We start from the raw sequence: 22,018 nt of genomic DNA on the forward strand, positions 1-22,018 counted from the left end.
CGTGCCATTTGAGTCTTTATCAGGGACTCTGGTAAAGTAAAATACCCTTTTTATCAATATAGCATTGCCAATTAAAGTAGAACAAGTGCAAGTTATTTATGATAAAAGCGTTAAAAAATGTTATTTATAGCGAGCAAGAATGCAAAAGAAGAAACCGAGAAATTACATTGTACGTACAATTTTTTTTTTCTTTTAATATTATCAGTAGATGTCGTGCCTTGGCGTTATTCGGAAAGGTTGGCACCCCTTCCGGCCTTGAGATCGGGTCCAAGTGGTGGTAGCAACAACAGCTGACCCTTAGTGGTGCTGGACGAAGAGTCCACGAATTCGAGTGCGTTCCTATTTTGCTCATTTTCGTGCCTTTTCACGAACCGGCTTTGCCCTTTGTTACTCAAACTTGGAAGGTAAGATGCTTTAATTGTCACTGGTCATACTGACACTTAATGACAAACACAACTATTTGTTTTTCCCGTTTGTTAAATAGCGTTATCGGTAGCAAACAGCCAGCGGCCACGGCTTAGACCAAGGCTGTGTCTCAGATCATGTTGATGTCATTTCACAAAAGGTGGATAAATAAACTGTTTAATATATGGTGAACATACAATATGAAAAACTTACAAGAATCAGTTGTTTTTTAGTGAAACGGATCCTTACTTTAGTTATTCTTAGAACTTTATTGAAGTTTTAAAAATCATATCGTGTTTGTGTGTAGCCTACCGATCAAATCAATCATTCAGGCTGAGCGCATACCTCCGCCGCTATCAATGTAAGTAATGATTCATAGCTAAATTATCCATAGCAAAATTCATAGCAATCATAAGGCTGACTTTCTCCATCGAAATGTTTTTTGTAAAAAAAAAAAAAATTAAAAAGCTCCTTTCGTAATGACAAAGCAAATCCGTCCATAACCTTATATTATATAGACAGGCAAAAAGGTGACCAGGTTTATCGATTGCCTCTTTAAATATGACGTAATCCGAACACTGGAATAAAGCGGAGATGAATCTGAACAGTCCTTGGATAGGTGGCCTACCCACCTGCAATTATGAGGTGCCGTTGACGTGGCTTTATTCGGGCTGGTCGTTTCGGCCGCAAGTCAATTAGGCCGTAACATCCAAAACAACGTAAGACTTTATGTTTATGGTATTTACCGTCGTTATTTTATGTTTTACGTACAATCCCAAGGGGCTGGTACTATACACCAGGATTAATACAGGGTTAGACCGTCTGACCGTCCCGGTGTTACTGAGCATGTTTGTGACGTCACTGGTAGGCGACCATAGAAGAAAACTAGGAAATGAAGGGTCACTGTGAGAAATGGTGGCCCTCACACATTCTCTCTCCCTTTCACGACCTTAGATGAGAGAGGTCCCCGTTAATCCCCAGGTACTGCTGAATTAAAGGTTAATTTAGTAGTTTTGCATATTTTCTCTTTTGAGTTCTCTGAGAAGCGATGTTTCTGTTTAGGACTCGTCGGGTCGTCGAGTTAAAAGGATTGACCGCCTTATCCGGGTTAAGAGAGCTTCCATGTTCTTCACTCTGGTAAAGTCAAATACTGACTGATAACCATTCTTTATCTTAACCTCGACCAAATGCAGCCACACGACGACATGCGCGAGATTGTCCTTATTTTGGTCAGAAGCGGACTGATCCTGCTATACACGGCGCCCATTTTGCACGTAAACGTCCTCACGGCCGAACCAACCCGAACTCGCCTTATTAATTAAGGTCGTGGTTCGTTCATGAGGTCTCCGTATCAAGATGATAATGCTGGCATTCACGTTAACGCAGACACAAACGGACAGACGGAATGAATACGGAAGTGTTATAAGGATGCATTATCTGATGTTTTAGGCAATTTTCCTTGAAGAAATTGCTGCAGATGAGAGCTGTGCTAATGTAAGCGAGGTTTTCATAACTTCTTGAAAGGGAATTATCAGGAACCACTTTTATTACAGAACAAGTTTGTGATACTTTTAATATCTGCTATTGTACCAGTAACAACAATAACAAAAACAACGAAAACACTAATACTATAGCAGTGTTAGTTGTTATTGTTATTATTGTTACTACTAATGTTATTATAAAAAGAAATAGAAAGAAACTATTACCGATTCTTTAGTTGAATTAACTGGAAAGGTTTTCAGGTAAAATCTGTGAGTTAACCGTGTTAATTATTCATGATGTTTACTGACTTTCCTTATCAGTAAGTCTTTTACGATTTTACCTTACACAGAGACATTTATTTTTCAACATCACATCACATACACACGAACATATACACACACACACACACACACACACACACATACACACATATATATATATATACATATATATACAGTATATAAAGTTAAGTATATCTTAGTTTTACCAGACCACTGAGGTGATTAACAGCTCTCCTAGGGCTGGAACGAAGGATTAGATTTATTTTACGTGGCTAGGAACCAACTGGTTACCTAGCAATGGGACCTACAGCTTATTGTGGAATCCGAACCACATTGTGACGAGAATTGAATTTCTGTCACCAGAAATAAATTCCTCTAATTCTTCATTGGCCTGTCGGAGAGTCGAACTATACAGTATATATATATATATATATATATATATATATATATATATATATATATATATATATATATATATATATATACACACACATATATATATATATATATATATATATATATATATATATATATATATATATATATATATATATATATATATATATATATATATGTGTGTGTGTGTGTGTGTGTGTGTGTGTGTGTGTGTGTTTCGATGATACCTTACTTATGAATCCACCATTTCCGATGTTACTTCACATACAGTATAGTTTCTAGCGTTACTTTACGTAAGAATATATTACATCTAACGCCAATAAATATGTTATGGCTGACGTCAGTTTATAAACAGAGATTTAATTTCTGACGTCTAAGTCTTGCACCTGAATGGGTCATTTCTTGCGCTAGTTTATATATTGAAGTTATAGTTCTGACGTCAGTTTGTAAGCACAAAAGCTGTTTATTTCACCAGCCACATACAGTGGATATCAGAGAGAACCATAGAGAGGGCCGATTTCCTATGTGCAGTGTAATTTGGCCGCCATTTTGATTGTGTGTAACTGGAGCTGCAGTGACAGCAACGTTTTGTAAACAAAGATGCTCTGAGTGCACTGCAACCCACTGTAGGGCCAACAGTTTGTCTTTATGCTGGAACACAACAAACCACCAATGTTTATTTATTTGACAGCTGTTATGATTGTTCATTTTATGGACGTATATCAGAAAATAAGGGTACAAATAGGCCTATATAACTACTGTGTGTAACAGTAAGAGGACCACTCAGATACATCACAGCCAAATGTGACTAGATCAGCAGAACAGACTTTTCTCCAAATAATACCTATTTAGGTAATTCCTTAGTGGGATAAAAATTTTATTCTTCTCAGATATTCTTACAGACATGTATGTGGTATATTTATAAACAAAAATAACCCATAAATGTTTAAACAATTTTATTCAAAGCTCTGTAAGATAAAATAAAAGTAACTCTGGAAAAATGTTTAAACAATTTTATATATTCAAAGTTCTGTAAAATAAAATAATACATATTTTCAAACATTTAGGCTATGTAAACTTACCTGTGAAAGGACTGCATCTGGAAAAGTAATTATGGTACTTCAATGTCATTAAATGATGGCAGATACAATGGGCCCTAGGAGAAGAATATGCTAGCAAAATGTCAAGCCTTCGCAAATACCATGCCTTAGCAAAATATGCACAAAATGCTATGCCTGTGCACAACCTATTGGAAATAGGTAGTATTTAATTACTAATCACGTACCACCACCAAAGGCATCAACACATTCACATAGCACACATTGTTTATCATTAAAATCGCCACCGAAAGCATTAACACACACCAAGCTTAATCGAGTTAGACAGGGCTATACTTATCTATCAGTGTGAAGACCTGTTAACAAAATACTCATTGGATTAATATGAATTCATTTATGGGAAATTTTCAACAGTTTTCTGTTTTTACGTAATTTCTTTTCTTTGGATGCTTTATTCTTGATTTTCAATTGATATTTTAGTCTCATTGTAACATACAATTGCTTCATAAACTGTACACTTTGAGAACATGAAGGTGTACACAAAAGATCACAGTTGACCTTGCGTCTTTAGCAACCTCCAGTTACACACAATCAAAATGGCCGCCGGCAATCAGCCAATTACAATGCAGCACATGGTTCTCTCTATGGTTCTCTCTGGTGGATATTTTATTTCCGAGGTCAGTTCACAAGCAAATGTTTAATATCGCTTTGTAATTTACATACAACTGTCTCATTTATTTTTCTTAGGTTATTTTGCAAAGTAACATAACATTCAGGAGGAACATTTTCTCCAGTCAAGACGCCAATCCCAAATTGAAGTTTGTGTGTTAATGACGCACCTTTCCCCTACAGGTTTAACAACCAGACGCTCCCCTAAGAGGTGTATATAGCAGCTAACAATGGCTGCCCAGCTACTGAACTCGCCGGAACGATGCGTGGATGATGCCCTGGAAGGGATGGCTGCCCTCCACCCGGGCCTGTATCTCATACCCAACCAGGTAAATAGCCATTCACTGAGGGTACGACGGGTAATTTTGTCACCAACTAACCTTTTGTCTTTATTTTGATAATGAAGTGTACTGTTATATTGCTTCTTTTCTCTCTCTCTCTCTCTCTCTCTCTCTCTCTAAAGCACATGCTCGGTTGCTATAAGTGGGAGGTACTTCGTCTTCTATACTTCTGCAAATAAGCACGAGTGTACACAAGTGCTCACACATATATTCTATTTTTATAGTTATAAAACGACATGTTATGCCCGTATCTTCATTTAGACAATTTAACTCTAGTAAAATATGCCATTATGTATACTAATGCGGTAAAAATAAGTGAGAGAGAGAGAGAGAGAGAGAGAGAGAGAGAGAGAGAGAGAGAGAGAGAGAGAATCATTTTTCACTAATCTGACTGCTATAATAGACGTAAATAACAACTATATTACTTTCATCTAGCCACTATTGAAAATTAAGAGAGAGAGAGAGAGAGAGAGAGAGAGAGAGAGAGAGAGAGAGAGAGAGAGAGGGGGGGGGGGGCGGTCTTGAACTTGTAAGAATTCCCGCTGAGGTGATTTTAGTCCCTGATTTACTTATCCTCCTTGAAATCCTTCATTTTTACTTGTCTGTCCAGCGATTTACGCAGTGACCCTTTCTCTTTTCATTCATTTGCCTTTTTCAGCGCGTAATAGTCGACCGTGACCGGGTCATCGAAGGAGCCCAGAAAAAGTTGGCTCTCGTCTGCGGGGGAGGGTCAGGTCACGAACCCTTCTCAGCAGGTGAGGATGCTCTCTGTTAAAATGTTTAATATTATTCGCAATAATAATACCACTGTCACTACCAAAAATAGTAATTATATTATAATATAATCACTATATTTTTTTCCTGCTACTACCTCAGTAACTGTGTGGATATTGCCACTTATCATTTTTATCACTCTAACTCGTGTATCTAGTTTGCGAGTATCTATTGTAATGTTTCTACTTTGTATATTCCAGGATATGGCCTCGTGCTAAAAATAAATATTATTATTATTATTATTATTATTATTATTATTATTATTATAACACACGCGCAAGCACAGATGTGTAATTGGTCTTACGCGTGGTGGACTTGTTATTTTATACATTCATACACAGTATGAAGAGTACAATATTGCTAAAAATCAATAAGACTCACAGTTGTCAATTTGAGTTTATTTACCATTGGTTCACTAGCTTGTCCTCAGCCAGAGATTTTAAGGCAATCAATCGGTCCCCGTAATGGAACACCTTTATTGTTTTAATTGTGGTCTGTTATGCATTGCAATTTGGGGGTTCAATAGGAGATGCAAGACGATTTCTTGAGGCCTGACGTAAATTGATGACATTGAATAACTCGCACGCATATTTCTGAAGCACTGCTTCAGAAATATGTAAAAGCTTACTTTACAAACTGTGTGTGTGTATGTATATATATATATATATATATATATATATATATATATATATATATATATATATATATATATATATATATATATATATATATATATAATATATATATATGTATATATACACATAATATATAAACGTGCAAGGAAGAAAGAAGAATTTGTTGCTCCTGGGTAGAAAAGGTTTATTTTATATATATATATATATATATATATATATATATATATATATATATATATATATATATATGTATGTATATATACACATAATATATAAACGTGCAAGGAAGAAAGAAGAATTTGTTGCTCCTGGGTAGAAAAGGTTTATTTGTAATTTTGGCAAGACTTACTAATTACTTACTAGACCTTTTGTCAACAATATTACCCTTTGCTGCAAAGATAATTATTAAAATACCTGGATATATGAAACCAGGATAATGAATATTAAATTATTACTACTTTCTATAATAATAATAATAATAATATTAGCAGGAGGGATAAATAATATATCAACAGTAAACGATAATTTTTTTATTGCTTCCTCCAGGTTTCGTAGGGAGAGGAATGCTGGGAGCAGCCGTAGCGGGACCCATCTTCACCTCTCCTCCGACGGGACTCATAGCCAACGCCATTGCTACTCTTGGGTCTGGAAATCCTGGTAAATCCGAGTTGTTCATTACAAGCCCTTTGGCCTTACGGTTTCTTTTGTTGCCAATCCGAGACTTAGTTGCCATAATGTCACTGTTTTGAGGGGTTCAGGTTAGGTAGCTTCCTGTCTCAGTTTCTAGTGCCGTAGGTTCCATCCCCAGTTAGTCTTCCATTATTTCACGTGGTAAGAGTTATGCAACTTTGTTTCTTCAGTTTCTGATATAACGAGGCTGTGAGTAAGAGGCAGAGTCAAGGTGTTTTCTGATTCATTGACAAAATCTCTGACAGGTCAAGAAGTCTTGTGAGCTTAAAAGTAGCACTTGACACTAGGGAAAAACAGAGGGATACCTATGCACAGTCAGATGCATTTTCTCACACCTGAAAAACGGTTAACAATTCTATATGCAAATTAGGAAGAGATTCCAAATACTTATGGTTGGAAAGCTTTGCAGTGCCTGACATACGTTAGTAATTACAGTTCTAACAATGACATAAAGTAGCTTCTGAAAAATGCATAAGAGATCGCTTGAATCAAGAGTGCTGGATCTGTGTTTCTTGAGAGTACTTGGTGCATCACGTAGATTTCTGTTTTGGGGCGAGGATGCCCTGAGGGTCCTGATGATAGATTGGGACCTCACAGCATTCCCCCCCACAAAGTAAGCCTAGGGGAGTGGGTTGCTGTCTGGGATATAGGCTGGTTTTAATCTGTTGGGGGAACCCAGGTGATCCTCCAGTACACCGTTAGCTGATACGCTTTCTGTCTCCATTGTAGTATGCATTGTGGTCCCAAGTAGGATGGAGGAATGGGGGGCTTGTTTGCGTCTGTTCTTATGAACACACACTTTGCTCTTTTAAGGTCTTCAAGGACGTATTCTTTTCTTGCTATGTCGTATGTTGTCTTCGCCGTCATGATAGTTTTGAATGCTTTACAGATGTCTGGAAGAGTCATGGGCTCTGTCGGGTTTTGAAAAACGTCTGCTGTAATTGCCAATGCTTGCCTGTAGAGTGCTTCTGTTGGCAATGCATTGAATGCTGCATGCGGGGCTGTTCTTAGTCCCAGCAAGACCCACAGTAATTCCTTTCTCCAACTCCCGCTCCACCATGCCATTTGCTTCTGGGTTGTATGCTGTTGTTTGAATGAGTTTTGTCCCGAGGATGGCAGTGAGGGAGCTCCATAAGGTGGAGGTGAAGTTGGCTCCTCTGTTGCTCATTATGTATTGAAATACTCCATGCCTGCTGATCCCGCCTATTATTGCTTTCACACAACTGTCTGCTGCCTTACTGGTATTGCTTCTGGCCATCTGGTGTTTCTGTTGATGATTGTGAAGAGATACCCCTGTACCCCTCGGAGGTGGGCAGGAGTCCCATGATGTCAACGTGGATGTGGGCCAGTCGTCACTGTTTTGTCTGGAACTCTCCTATCCCCATTTCTGTGTGCCTCATTATTTTTTTATGTTTGGCATGGGACGCATTCTCTTGCCCACTTTTTGATGTCTGCCTTCATTCCCCACCAGAAGTACCACTCCGACAGGGTTCGGGCAGTGGATCTGCCCAATGGGTGAGACAGGTTTTGGGCGAGGTTGAAGGCTTTCTTTCTCAACCCTAATGGCAGGTATGGGCGATGGTGCCTGGTACTCATCTTGCAGGTGATGGTCGTCTCTCTGTCATTGATGGATAGGTCACTCCACGTAAGGGTGGGTTCTCCTGCTGAAGTCGCGTCATCCTTCTGAACCTATGTTATTTCGGGATATGATATCCCGATCTGGATGGTGTTGATGGAGTTTCAGGAAAGGGCGTCTGCCATGTTGTTGGAAGAGCCCTTTAAGTATCTGATGGTGCAGGAGTGTTCTGCTCTCGACGATAGGTGATGCTGCTGTCTTGCGTACCACCCGTCTCCGCTTTTGGTGAAGGCGTGTACCAACGGTTGGTGGTGTGTCTGCACCATGAATTGTCGCCCTTCTAGCATGTGTTGGAAGTGGAGGATAACTCTGTGGGCTGCCAGTAATTCTCGGTCGAATGTGGAGTACTTTTGTTGTGCTGATGATAACTTCTTGCTGGAGAATGCCAATGAGCAATGACCATCGTCTGTGTCTTCTTCAAGTACCACGCCCATCACTGCTACTTGCATCTGTCGTTAGGGTGAGGGACCTATTAGGTAGAGGAAAGATTAGCTTTTTTGGCTAGCATGAAGGCTGTATGTTGTTTTTCACACCAATATAATTTTTTAGGTTTTCCTAATAGGCAGTCATATATTCGGGCCATTATTTCAGCAAGGTTGGGTAAAAATGGTGGTAATAGTTAATGATTCATGTGAATTCTTGGACTGCTTTGATTGTTGTTAGCTTTGAGAAGCTGGTGATTGCTTGGACCTTCGTTGGGAGGGGCTTGAGGCCTTAGGGGCTTATTTGGTGGCCTAGGAATTCCACTACTGGTTTTGCCCATTCACATTTGTCTTTTCGGACTATAAGTCAGTTTTTTTTAAGTATTTGCAGGACCCGCCTGATTTCTCTCATGTGTTGTTTGATGTTGGGGTTGAATATCAATATGTCATTGACACAGAAGAAGCAAAAGGGTAGGTTGCCCAGGATTTCATCCATCAGCCGTTGGAAGGTCACACCTGAGTTCCAAAGGCCAAAGCAGCTGTAATTGAAGGTGTACTTGCCGAAGGGGGTGATAATGGCCATTTTTTCTGTCCTCCTTTGTGACCAGGACTTGGAAGTATTCCTTCAACAGGTTGATCTTCATAAATATTCTGGCGCCCTCCATCTGGTTTGTTATGTCGGCAATGTTTGGTAGTGGGTACCTGTCAGGTACTGTCTTGGTGCTGAGTCTCCAGTAGTTGCCGCAGGGTCGCCATGTACCTTCAGGTTTTGGTACCATGTGTAAGGGAGATGCCCAGGGGCTGGAAGCTTTTTGGCATATTTCTGCTTTTTCCATGTCCCGAAAGTTTGTATGGCGTGGGTGAGTTTTTCTGTGGCCAAAGTCTGAAACGGGTGTGCTCTGGGGGACCTTTGGTGACTATGTGGTGCTGGACGTGGTGCTTTGCGGGTTTGGTTAGGTTGTGCTGTAAGTCGTCCTTAAATCCCTTTGGGGACTCCTGTAGGAGGTAATTGATCTCTGGTGCTGGAGTCAGAGTGAGTGGGGCTATGGGGGCAGGCCATGTGATCAGCTGCTTTTTGCTACATCCACCAGTGTGTCATGGGCTTTTAGGAAGTCTGCTCCTAAAAGTGTGATTGTTATGTCTGCTGTGACAATCGTCCAGTTGTAATGCTTCCCGCCAAACAACAAATTCATTGTCCATTTCCCGTATATTTTCAGTGGACCTCCACTGGCAGTGGACACCTGTAGAGCGCTGGGGGTTGGATTGAGGCGTTTGTGCAGGTTGGCTGGCACGAACAATTTGCATGTGCTGGTGTTGATGAGGAACTCCATATTTGATCTTTCATCTACGATGAAAAAATACACTGAGTCTTTTTGCCTGTACCTGGAAGAAAGACAGCTGAAGGCAGGTGCAGTTTCTCTTATGAGGCCACTGGTCTGCCCACCACTGATGTTTATTTTGTATGTTTTTTGACATGTTGCAATCATTTTCACTCTTTCGGGCTTCACTCCCGAACCTCCAGTGGAAAAAACAAGTGCCCTTGGGACATTCTTCTGTTTTGGGCTTGTACTTGAGTTTGTTTTTCCGCCTGGAGCTCCAGCAGCGGTTTATGGAGGCGGCAGAACCCTCTGGATTGCCGTCTGTCTCTGTCTCCTTCTGCTGCTGTGGCTCTGGGGCAGCTGCTGCTATGGGTGGTTGTGTAGGCTCTGTCGACTTGTGGGCCAGGTGGACAGCATCAACTTTCTTCAGGATATTGTCGAGGTCCATGGTTAATGTGTTGGGGAGGCTGCGACTGTTTGGCGGGGTAATTTTGTGTGTAGGGCATCTCTCACAAAGTCCAACGTAGTTTCTGGGCGACTGCCTGTGGCGGAGATCATCACTAGCCGCCGCAGTTGCTTGTAGAAGTGTGATGGTCACGGACCTCCTATTGCTGCCCCTACGTTGTCTAGGACCTTAGTTGGTCCTTCAGCACTGTGTAGGTGACAGTGGTCTGTTGGTGGCGAGCCATTCTGTGATCTGTTCGAAGATGTTGCCTGACAGGAACTTGAGGACTCGTCGGCTTTGTGGTATGAAGAGGAGATCTTCTTAGACCTGAAGATGGTCTTTGCTCTGAAGAACCAGGCCTCTGGGTTATGGGTTGTGAAGGGCAGTAGGTGGATGCTTGCTGTTGCAGCGTTGCTGCTGGATGGGCTGGTGCTGGCAGTGTTGGCGCCGTCAGTCATCTTTGTTGTCACCAGTATAATGAGACAGCAAGTAAGAGGCAGAGTCAAGGTGTATTCAGATTTATTAACACAAAATCTCTGACAGGCCAAGAACTCTAGCAAGCGTAAAAGTAGCATTTGACATTAGGGGAAAAACAAAGGGTTACCAGTATACAGCCAGATGTATTTTCTTACACCTGAAGAATGGTTAACAATTCTATGTACAAATTAGGAAGAGATTTCAAATACATATGGTTGGAAAGCTTGCAGTACCTGACATACTTTAGTAATTACAGTTCTAGCTTCTGAAAAATGCATCAAAGATTGCTTGAATCAGGAGTGCTGGATCTGTGTTTCTTGAGAGTACTTGGTGCATCAGTAGATTTCTGTCTTGAAGCGAGGATGCCCTGACGGTCCCGGCAACAGATCGGGACCTCACTCTGGTATCACCAGTTCGTGACCTAGTTGTTATATCATTTCAGGTTAAGTGGGTGTCTTGCCTCTTGTTTCTGGTGTTAGGAGTTTGAGCCCAATTGATAAATCGTTATTGCTCACAGTGGAGATTATGTAATTCCCACTTTTCCAGTTTCTAGTGCTGTATGTTCGAGACCCAGGTAGTACATTATTTCACATTCTTCAGACTAGATAGCTTTCTTCATTTCAGCCCCTGGTGTATCAGTAATTCAGCTTTAAACTAAGTTTTCCCCTGACCAGTTCATTGCCAGTATCCCATTTAATTGATTGGAAATGATTAGAACTCTCTCTCTCTCTCTCTCTCTCATCTACTCTGTTTCTCATCCAGTTTTTCTCAATCTTCACAGAGGGCGTGTTAGTTATCGTCTTCAATTACACGGGTGACAGAGTGAATTTTGGGCAAGCCGTCGAGCGCTGTAAAGCTGCAGGTATCAAGGTAAAGAAAAACAGAAGTACAAAAAAAGAAATAATAATTGAACACTTTTGTAATTGTCTTTCCAAAATTTTTACATGTATATTCCTGACTTCGAATGAATTACCAAGATAAAATCTGTGAACACCAATAAAGCTTTCAGAGCCAATAATTTTTTTCAATAGTTTTGCAACTGTTGCAAATCTTTTTCTGTATATAACACCCTGGAGGGATAAATCAGCAATTACACGTGTTATTGTGATTATTCAAATGGATGTACTGTAGTACAATGGAAGAAGCTGGAAATGCTCATGAAAAGCTATGCAAGTTTTCACAAAAAAGAATAAAACTGGAGACAGAAGAAAACTACAGGTGGAATTATATAAATAAAAATGAACAGTTAAACTGAAAGTCCTACACAGGATGACTATCATTTACTACTTTAAGTAAGTCATGAAATTTAAAAGAAAATGTCAAGATCTATGCAGCACTACGGGTCTCTTAAATTTAGTAGGGTTTCACACGAGCTCTTTTATGTTGTTGTTCACATCTTAGCTACCAAATTTTACAATAATTAGTTAATAATTTTTGAAATTAAAATCATACATATGCACAAACGTATGTGTGAGACTTTATTCAATTTTGCCACCATTATTGACCCAAAGATGTCAGAGAACGTGTCCGTGCGATGTCCCTTTAGAAAGCAGTTAGATATTTGTTTGAACACTCATCATCTTCATCACCATTCTTTTGTTTTGGAGGTCATCCTTTCGTCCATAAATTGGTCCGTTAAGTGGGCCCTTTAATTAAGTGTTAGTTTATAGTTTCCTGAATAACTTGGTTTTCTGTCATAACGTTTTTTAGTAAACATGTTTTAAGCATCATGCTAAATGCTTAATAGTTTTTAAATGTTTTTTAGGTCTTGAGGTAACATGAATAGTGTGTGTGGCGTGTGCTCAAAATTGAGCTTCCCAGCATTCCTAATATCTGTTGCCTTTGGGCTATTTATCCAGATTCATCTATTGAAGACTGAGCACATTAATAGAATACATTTTTAAAAGTGTGATTATGTGTTTAATTTTCAGGCTGAAATGTACATATCCGGTGACGACTGCGCTCTAACGCGGCTGGAAGGCACAGCTGGTCGGAGAGGTTTATGTGGAACGATATTTATCTTCAAGGTGATTAAATTGTTGAAGTATAAAACTGTCATATGCTCATTAGGCGATTTATAGTGATCATAAAACCGCTGTAGAGAATGTATTATGCATTATGATTTCTAGACTTCACTGATCTTATTTTGGATGAATAGACTCGAGATGTAATCATGCAATGACACTCAGATAGTTGGAGCCATGGCTGAAGCTGGGGCGAGCCTTGAAGAGGCGCTGGCGACTTGCCGAAGCCTAGGAGATTCCATGGGAACCATCGGTGTTGCCGCTAGCGGATGTACCCTACCTGGAGCGTCGTCGCCCCTATTCAGCGTGCCCCAAGGGATGCTGGAATTGGGTTTAGGCGTGCATGGCGAGGCTGGGGCTAAGACAATCAAGGTTTGAATGTAGACTGAGGCCTTAGCTTAGACATTCGTAGTAAACATGAAAATGTTATGGCCAGCATATCAAAAGAGGAGGTGAAATAGCCCTTTCTGTTTGACTAATTTATTTCCGGTCCTTTTCCTCCCATACTCTACCACCCGTAATCTTGTCATTTTGCTCGGCAACTGTCTCAATTCTCTCTCAACAAACTCACACCCCCTAACACACATACACACACACATGCACACATAAAAATTAAGGTAACAGAGAATGAGTTCAGGTGTGTTCTAATATGTCAACATGTTGAATTTGCCATTGCCAAAACTGGGACAGTTTCCCAAGCTTTACTTCTGATTAGACTTCTTATTCATATGAATCCCTAGATTGGATAGTTCTATTTTATCTATCATCCACAAGTGTAATGTTCTCATATCTTAGTTCAAGGTCAGAGAGGTGAATGTCAAGTAAAAGTATTGGTCAACTTATTTTAGTGTAGAAGGGTTGTTATGTTATATTTTGGCTCAAAAGCTCTTAAATAAACTACAAAAATGTATATGGGAAACCGATTTTCTCACGAAAAATCATTTATTTGTGATTAACTGCAGTTAGTTGTAACAAAATTGAACCTATCAAGACATTGAAATTTTACTCTTCCTTTTTGTAAAGTATCCTTTTTCTAGATTTGAGACCTAAGTCTCAAATCCCTGAGTATCCATTAGTGAGGGCAACCACAATTAGTTGTTATTTTTGTATTAAAATTTGGTGATAATTTCTTTTCTTATTTCCAAAGGCTGGTTCTGCCCAGGAAGTGGTGGAGTGCTTATTAAATCACTTGACCAGGGAAGATTCAGCCTCTCGTCTTAACCTCCAAGAAGGAGATGAAGTAGCAGTCCTCATCAGTAATCTGGGCTCGGTTTCCCAGCTGGAAATGGGCATCATTGCCAAAGAAGTCACCGAGCAGCTAAGTACGTTATTTTTTTTCCATTCAGGGCACGTTCAAGTTGATCATACAAAGGCAGCTTCCTGGTGAATATTAAAATTATATTTGTTCTGGAATCTTGCAGGAAACTGGTCTCAGTAGTTGGTTATCTCTTGCGCTGTAACAGCAGCACAGCTGCATTTCATAGAGATGCAGGAAACAATAGAAAGGAAACCACTGACTGTAGTTGGCTGGGATGAAGGACAAAATAACCCACCTTCTTTTATCAAACACAAACGTGTCTTACCAAGAAAGGCCATTAAACCGTAATGTCTCATGATGAATTATTGCATTGTACTGTTTTTTTGATCATTTGATGGATGCATTGGTGGATTACCAGAACTAAGCCTCATTGCAATCTATAGGATTTCAAATTATAAAGACTCTTATCAGTCCCTTCCTCTACATTCATTTCTCAAATCTTCTTTTGTTAAGGCCCACTTAATTTTTCACTAAACACCAGTTTCTTTGGTTTCTTATTGTACGTTATTTACTTTTCTGAAGTTGGGACTATTTTAAGGTCTGGATCATGAACAAGAATATGGACCATTGGCATCATCCGTCATTGGTTTTGATTGCAGTGTTTGTCACAATGAAGATATGTGGTTTTAAGCAATGGACTAGGGAATAAAGGTTTTACCCCTAGTTCCTTTGGGAATCTAATTTCTTTGCAATGGTCAAGTTTGTCCTGTCAAATGCCAGCCAATATTGCTCTGTATTTCTCTGGAACACATGGAATGCAGCTTTGTTCTGACATGAATACGAACCTACGCTTTCATTTATGGAATATTCGTGCCTAGTGCATTTCGGCTGTCACTGAATCATCTCAAAAAACAAAATAATAATGGATAAGCCTCTGGTTGCTGTGACCTGAGTTGTCCTTACCATTCCATTGTGCTTGCAGCCACATCCGCTTTTGCATGCTCACTGAGTCATCTCCCATTTTCGCTGTGCTTTGTCTTTGAGTCTGTAGGGTGTGTGACCTCTGTATGTTTATCATCAGGTCGTGGCTTCACAAGTGTTTCTCCCTTCAACGTTGGCATAGTGTGCAGTGCTTTTTGTTTTTTTACGTCACTTTTATACCCCCACCCGCTTTTTCTCAAAACAAAGGTAACGCATACCTGTGTTTTGGAGACTGAATCACATGGCATCCTTCTTTGTGTATAGCAAGTGGTAGTGTGGCTTCTGTGTGTATCAGTGTTAATTTTCCTTTGCTTTCAGAGTGTTGGCTAGTGTGGCTATCCGAAGGATGAGTGCCTTACCATTCCTTCGGGGCCCTCCTAGTGATTTTCGTTATGATAATTATGTCAAGTACCCCTTAGTTTCTCCCAAGATACCACGTGGTACCCACATGTCTTTTGCCTACTCTCCTTTCCACTGTGTGTTTTGGCAACGATGGAAGGGAACCTTAAACCAGATTTTAGGCGGTGTTCAGTCAGAGATAAACCCAGCAGTAAGTTCATGTCTACCATCCCCCATTGCAGTAGACCTGCATTCAGTGTGTTTTTTTAATTTTTGGTACAAGAGTGCATGTGAGATGAATGTGTGAGTTGGCTCACCCCAATGGACTCTATGAGAAGAGATGCCATAGAAGGGCAGTCCTTATAAGGAATCAACTCTTAGCCCTTCTCCATGCCCTCCAGTGTCACGATGTATGGAGTCTAGACATCTTTTGGGGAGGTTCAAGAATCCATTCTGGCAACCCATGTCAGTTTCCCTTGGGCAATCCCTTCCCCCAACTTCCCCCATTTTTCGACGCGGAGGGGGTTAAGGTAGAAGACACCTGAGAGTCGGGGCCGGGAAGAAGAATTTCCTTACTAGCAGAAGGAGAGCCGAGTGAGACATTTCACTCTCAATCTTGATGCTGCCCAGAGTTTTAACCCCCCTCTTCTTTCTCTCCTTCTGTAATAGATTACAACTTGCAAGAACAGTGTCAATAGAGGGTTCCCCCCCTCCTCCAGGAGGAGAAATCAGACGAGACCAATGGGAAGGGGGGACACTGTGAAGTAAAACAGTCGCCAAGGAACAAGTGTACACCAGAATGGAGTCAGGGAGTTGCAGGAGTTGGAGCCTGGCCTCCTGGAGAGGAGACCCCAGGATTAGAGGAACTGCACTCAAAGGGAGAACCTTGAGTATTCCCTTTTCCATTTTTACATTGTTTGTACATCAAAAATTTTGCCTTTTTTTTTTGTCAGGGTTCTTGATTTTCAAAACCCATGACTTAATGAGAATCTCCTAAGGAAGTTCAACTTGAATTTTCCTTGGCATGTATAAATGCTTTTGTGTAGGCACCTTCACTTAATGAGTAGACATCACTTAAGGAGCAGTTTTTTAAGGAAATTAGACTAGAATTTTCCATAGAGTGTGACTTTTTTATGTAAGGGATATGGAACCCACGGTTAACGAGGTACCCTTGAGGAAATTAAGCAAAGTTTTCCTTCACGTGCATAGATACCTTGTGTAAGCAGTATTCCCTACCCCGCCTGCCATTTAATGGATACTTGGAGGAAATTCATCTAGAATCTTCTTAGACTTGTAGAGATAATTTTTGTGCTTAGAGACATCAGACTCACCAGTTAATGGTACACCTTTACAAAAAATTCAACAGAAATTTTTCTAGACAGGTATTAGATTTTGGCGGGTGGAGGCTTTGTCAAGAATGGAACAATAGGTGTGCCATTTTCCTGGGGTGGACTAATACTATTCCTTTTCTTGGGGTCTGCAAGGTTGAATCACTTGCAAGTCTGCATAAATGGATCTGCCAGGTTTAATCACTTGCAAGTCCACATTACTGACCCACCTTGCATACAGGGGGGGCCATCAGTGGTGCTCCTTCCTTCCCCTCTGTTTCTGCCTACAGGTACCCAGCAAGAGTAGAGACAATGGTGTTCTGAACAACATGAAGCTCTGGGGTCTCCTTGCTTTGGAACCGGGAGACAAGGGGCTTCTCCTTGCCCCTCTCAGACCCAGGACTCATGTGGGAGGAAGCACCTGATGACTTAGAGGTTGAGTCAGGAGGTTCTGGGTGTCAAGACGTTGGCCATTGCCCCTCCTCCATTCCCTGATATAACATTGGAGTTGCTCTGCGATCCCCTATGCTGTAGGATTTGAGGGAGGTGCAGCACTGTGACTCTGAGGGCGGAGTTCCCACGCCCCGGTGCACTGGGATGTTTTTTTCATCAGCCACCCCCACCACCTCCCCAAGTCCAGACATCAAGAATTTCATCTAAACTCGAGGAGGCGGTGAGGATCGAGAACCAACTATCACACCCTGTCACCCCACCACCAATGGTGTAGCAGCAGCTCCACTGGTGTCTCAGTAGCAGGAGACCCAGCCCCCCTCTGTCCTGATCTTGAAGCAGACCAGACAAGGGATAGAATGCATCCCAAGACAGGAAGTACAGAGACTTGTATTGCTCTGCTTTCCGCCCCTCCAATTGGAGGGCGGAGTTGCAGCAATCCAAGTGACTGGGACAACAAAGCATCTCGGGACAGACCCTTGTCCCATTCCACTCCCCTCCCTGATCTTCATACTGTGAGGTAGAGTGGTGACAGATGCAACCAGAGATCTCCCCAGTTGGACTGCCTGGGGACTCCATCATGAGGGGGTGGCATCCAGTCATAGATATGTCCATCCTGAACCTCCAGCAGATGTTCTCCGTGGGGACACCACAGTCAGTCCTGGCCTCCATCAGGTCTATGATTTCCATAGACCTGCAGGATGCTGGCCTGCACATCCCCATCCACGACATGTCCAAGAAGTACAGGAAGTTCTTGAGGTTTGTCTCCCAGGGAGTAGTCTACCAGTTCAGGGACCTTTGCTTTGGACTGGTGACAGGGCCCCAAGTCTTTACCTGAGTGTTCCAGCTAATCTGCGTGGGTGCACACCAAGGGGATAAGACTATGAAGATACTTCAATGACTGGCTGATCCTAGCATCCTCAGTCGTTGAAGTGGAATGCCATAGGGACCAAGTCCTGTCTCTTTGCAAGGACCTGGGGATGGTTGTAAATTTACCCAAGTCAGGCCTATCCTCAGAGCAGATGAACAAGTACCTGGGGATGAGGATTGATACCATAGTGGTGGGGGAGGCATTTCTATCAAATGAGAGGGTCAGCAGTCCAGTATGGGTATCAGAGCTGCTTCTCTCCTCAACCCAGCCACCAGTAAAACAGTGGCAGATCACTATCAGGCACCTTGTCTCCTAGGAAAAATTAGTCGCCAGGGGAAGAGCCCACATTGGATCCCTCCAGTGCCAGCTGAAAACGACCTGGAAGAAGGAACAAGAACCCCTGTCAATGCCAGTCAAGATGTCAGCCAAGTCACAGAGGGCCTGTGGTGGTGGAGAGATCCCAAGAACAACCTGCAATGGGTACCACTCGACTAACCCCCACCAGAGATGCTGGTACCTCAGACGCATCCTGAAGGGGGTGGGGCGCCATCTGATTGGAGAGTGCAATTCAGCGACATGGGGACCCAAGGAGAGAGAGAGGAGCACATCAACCTGTTGGAGATGCAAGCAGTCTGGCTGGCACTCCAGCACTTTTAGGAGAAACTGTGGAGATGCAAGTAGTCAGAGACCTTGGGACAGGTAAATCCTGGGCAAGAAAAGCATTGGGCCAGACCACTTAGTAGGTACAGAATGATTCCTGGAGCAGGGCATCATGAACAAATTGCTGAGGCCATAAGAGGACCCAATGTTAGACCTCCCTGCCACAGCAGGGAACACCAAACACCACTGTATTGTTCCTCAGTCCCTGATCAAAGGGCTGCCCTGTAAGATGCCTTCCAGTACCCTTGGGACAGTATGGACATATATGCCTCCTCCTTTTCAGCCAACTATGGAAGGTTATCAACAGACTTTTCATGACCCAAAGACTGAGAATAACACTCATAGCTCCAAGGTGGCCCTAAGCAGAGTGACTTGCAGACATACTCCACCTGCTAGTGGATGTTTCAAGGGAGCTTCCCCCAACTCCCATGTTATTAAGGCAAGAACACAAAAGATGGTACCATCAGGCAGTAACCTTACTCCAACTCCATGGTCAGAGACTACCAAGCAGCTCCTCAGAAAGAAAGGTTTTTCAGAGAAAGCTGCAAGTGCCATCTCCAACCCCCTCAGACCATTGTCCGTCTGAGTGTACCAGGGAAAATGGAATGTCTTCCATCATTGGTATTGTGGGAAAGGTCTTATCTTCCTATATCAAGAGAAGGCCCTTTCCATGACTTGAGTGAGGTGTTCAGACCTCAGGGCATAGACCTCTCAGCTTTTTTAGAGCTGTCAGCCATGGTCAAACATTTTGAAAAGAATTGTGCCACATGAGAATTGAAGCCCCCGAAGTGGGACGTGACCAAAGTCCTTGCTAGTCTGAGATGGGTGCCGTACGAGCCCCTCAAGAAGGCATTGGACTGTGACCTGACCCTCAAGATGGTGTTCCTACTGGCCTTGACCTCAACCAAGATAGTAGGGAAACTGCATGCCCCCTCATACATTGTCTCCTACACCCAAGGGTGGTTGTCCCCCGGTCTAACATTTGCACCAGAATTCGTGAAGACCCAGAACCCTCCAACCCTGGACCTGAAGTTCAAAGGCTTTACTATCCTCTCTCTGAAGGACTTTGTAAGGGATATAAAGACAAAATGCTACTGTGCCCAATTAGGTCTTTGAGAACCTATTTCAAGCATATGGCTGACTACAGGCCAGATGGTAAGAGACTCTTCCTCAGTATGGGCCATGAGAAAAGGGGGAGATCCCAAAAATACAATCTCCTTGCTAATGAAGTAATTGCCAGGGCTTACCAGACCAGGCCAGATGGCAACCCTCCCCCAGGAAGAATAAAGGCACATGACATCAGGGGGAAAGGATCCTCAGGTTCCGAGAGAAGGGGTCTGAAAGAAACAGTCAACCTTCGCTCCCTTCTGTCTCAAGGACCTGGTGCACAGCTCCTTGGACACCTTTACCTTGGGTCCAGTAGTCGCAGCTCAACAGGTGATATAGGAATGTTGAGCTATCGGAGAGCTCCACTTAGGGATGAGAAGGAGGACCTCAGGATCATCACTAGGGACTGGTGAGTACTTAGACATCACATCCTCATGTCTTGCATAATGGTGACCTGAAGTTCTGTAGAGTACAGGAGGTGATCCTCAACAGAGCAATCGGTGCAGCTGCACTTGGGGGGCAGTTGCACATGCACCTGATAACCTTAAAACAGGTCGGCCTTCTGCCTCTGCATGAGGATCCATGTATGAAAGCATAGGTTCGTATTTATGTCAGAACAAATACCAAATTGTAAAGTAATTTGTATTTTTCCAAATGTATGAACCTACTCTTTCATATGTATAGTTTTACCCTCCTCATACCACTCTGTGTAGTCCCTATATCTCCCCATCTATGGAATAGAGGGTAGCTGTGGGCAGGATGGTGTACACAATGGAAGTGTAGGGCCAACGTTGCCGGCACCTGTAGGCCTACCATTAGTATTTTGTTTTTTGAAATGATAAAGTAACAGCTGAAGTGCGCTAAGTGTAAGTACTCCATATATGAACGCTTTGCTTCATATGTTAGGGGGAAATACAAATTGCTTTAGAATTTAGTATTTGTTTTTTGTCTCATCATATTTAATTATTTCCTTTACAGGGAGGAGAGGTGTGAAGCCATTGCGTGTGTACCAAGGATTGGTGATGACCAGTCTTGACATGAAAGGCTTCCACATTTCCATACTCCGACTGATAGATCCTAGCTGGGTTGCTCTTCTGGACGAACCAACTTCGGCTCCCTCATGGCCGAAACGTTGTGTGCCCCTGGAAAACCCACTGGCACCAGTCAAGTTACCCTCCTTTTCATTGGACATCTCACAGAAGCAGATGGTACCAGGAACATGACTTTTAGAAATTGTTGCATAACTGTTTTGTCTTGACAGTTAGTTACAAGATGCACTGTATCGTGTTTATTACGAGCCTTTTATGACACTGGAATCTGTTATTAGAGCATATAATAATCTTAGGGAGTGAGAACATAAAATATGTCTTAGGTGAATTATTGAAGGTGAGATATATTAATATTTCAATTTAGCAAGTGTTGAAGGACATTATTTTTTTTATTTTACAAAATATCATTTTTGCTGGTTTGTTTAACTCTCCTTAACTTGGTAATTTGATTAAATTATGAGATTTGTGACAATTTGTTGACAGGCGAACAGCTACTCGCTAGAAGACAGAAGTACCTGTGATGCATTCAGATCTTGTCTCGATGCAGTTGTGAAAACAGTCCCCAAATATGAAGACATGTTGAATCATTTGGATACAGGATGTGGAGATGGAGACTGTGGTTCAACTCTTATAGCAGGGATTAATGGTATAGTTTCTTCATCACTGTGTAACTAATGGTAATATGCAATCATTAAAAGTATGTACATCCAAAGAAGTCCTTAGCCAAGACCTTTCACACTGTTGAAAATTATAGAGAAGTGAGAAGCGTGTTCCGATGCATGTTGTTCTTTCTTTGTTGATTGATTGATTATGGTATTTAGGTCTTGAAGGCCAAGCGCCAGAACCCATCAGGATTATTCAGCACATTCTTTCTTTGTTGAATTGTTATCTACTTGAGGTTCATGAAATATTTTACTCTCT

At 41.8% G+C, this 22,018-nt stretch overlaps 1 protein-coding gene across 1 annotated transcript in view; it reads left to right on the forward strand.

The window, feature by feature from the left end:
• The first annotated feature begins 254 nt into the window (after window positions 1-254).
• The window catches only part of LOC136841740 (triokinase/FMN cyclase-like), a 26,160-nt gene continuing 4,396 nt past the window's right edge, over window positions 255-22,018 (forward strand). Inside the window, exons 1-10 of the mRNA XM_067108994.1 lie at window positions 255-404; window positions 4,475-4,620; window positions 5,291-5,387; window positions 6,588-6,698; window positions 11,812-11,900; window positions 12,962-13,057; window positions 13,220-13,426; window positions 14,202-14,376; window positions 21,027-21,256; window positions 21,581-21,743. Coding sequence (XP_066965095.1) covers window positions 4,522-4,620; window positions 5,291-5,387; window positions 6,588-6,698; window positions 11,812-11,900; window positions 12,962-13,057; window positions 13,220-13,426; window positions 14,202-14,376; window positions 21,027-21,256; window positions 21,581-21,743 — 1,267 coding nt within the window. The 5' untranslated portion in view covers window positions 255-404; window positions 4,475-4,521. The remainder of the gene's footprint in view (window positions 405-4,474; window positions 4,621-5,290; window positions 5,388-6,587; window positions 6,699-11,811; window positions 11,901-12,961; window positions 13,058-13,219; window positions 13,427-14,201; window positions 14,377-21,026; window positions 21,257-21,580; window positions 21,744-22,018) is intronic.

This window comes from Macrobrachium rosenbergii, chromosome 9 (assembly GCF_040412425.1).
Source record: "Macrobrachium rosenbergii isolate ZJJX-2024 chromosome 9, ASM4041242v1, whole genome shotgun sequence".
NCBI classification, from domain to species: domain Eukaryota; kingdom Metazoa; phylum Arthropoda; class Malacostraca; order Decapoda; family Palaemonidae; genus Macrobrachium; species Macrobrachium rosenbergii.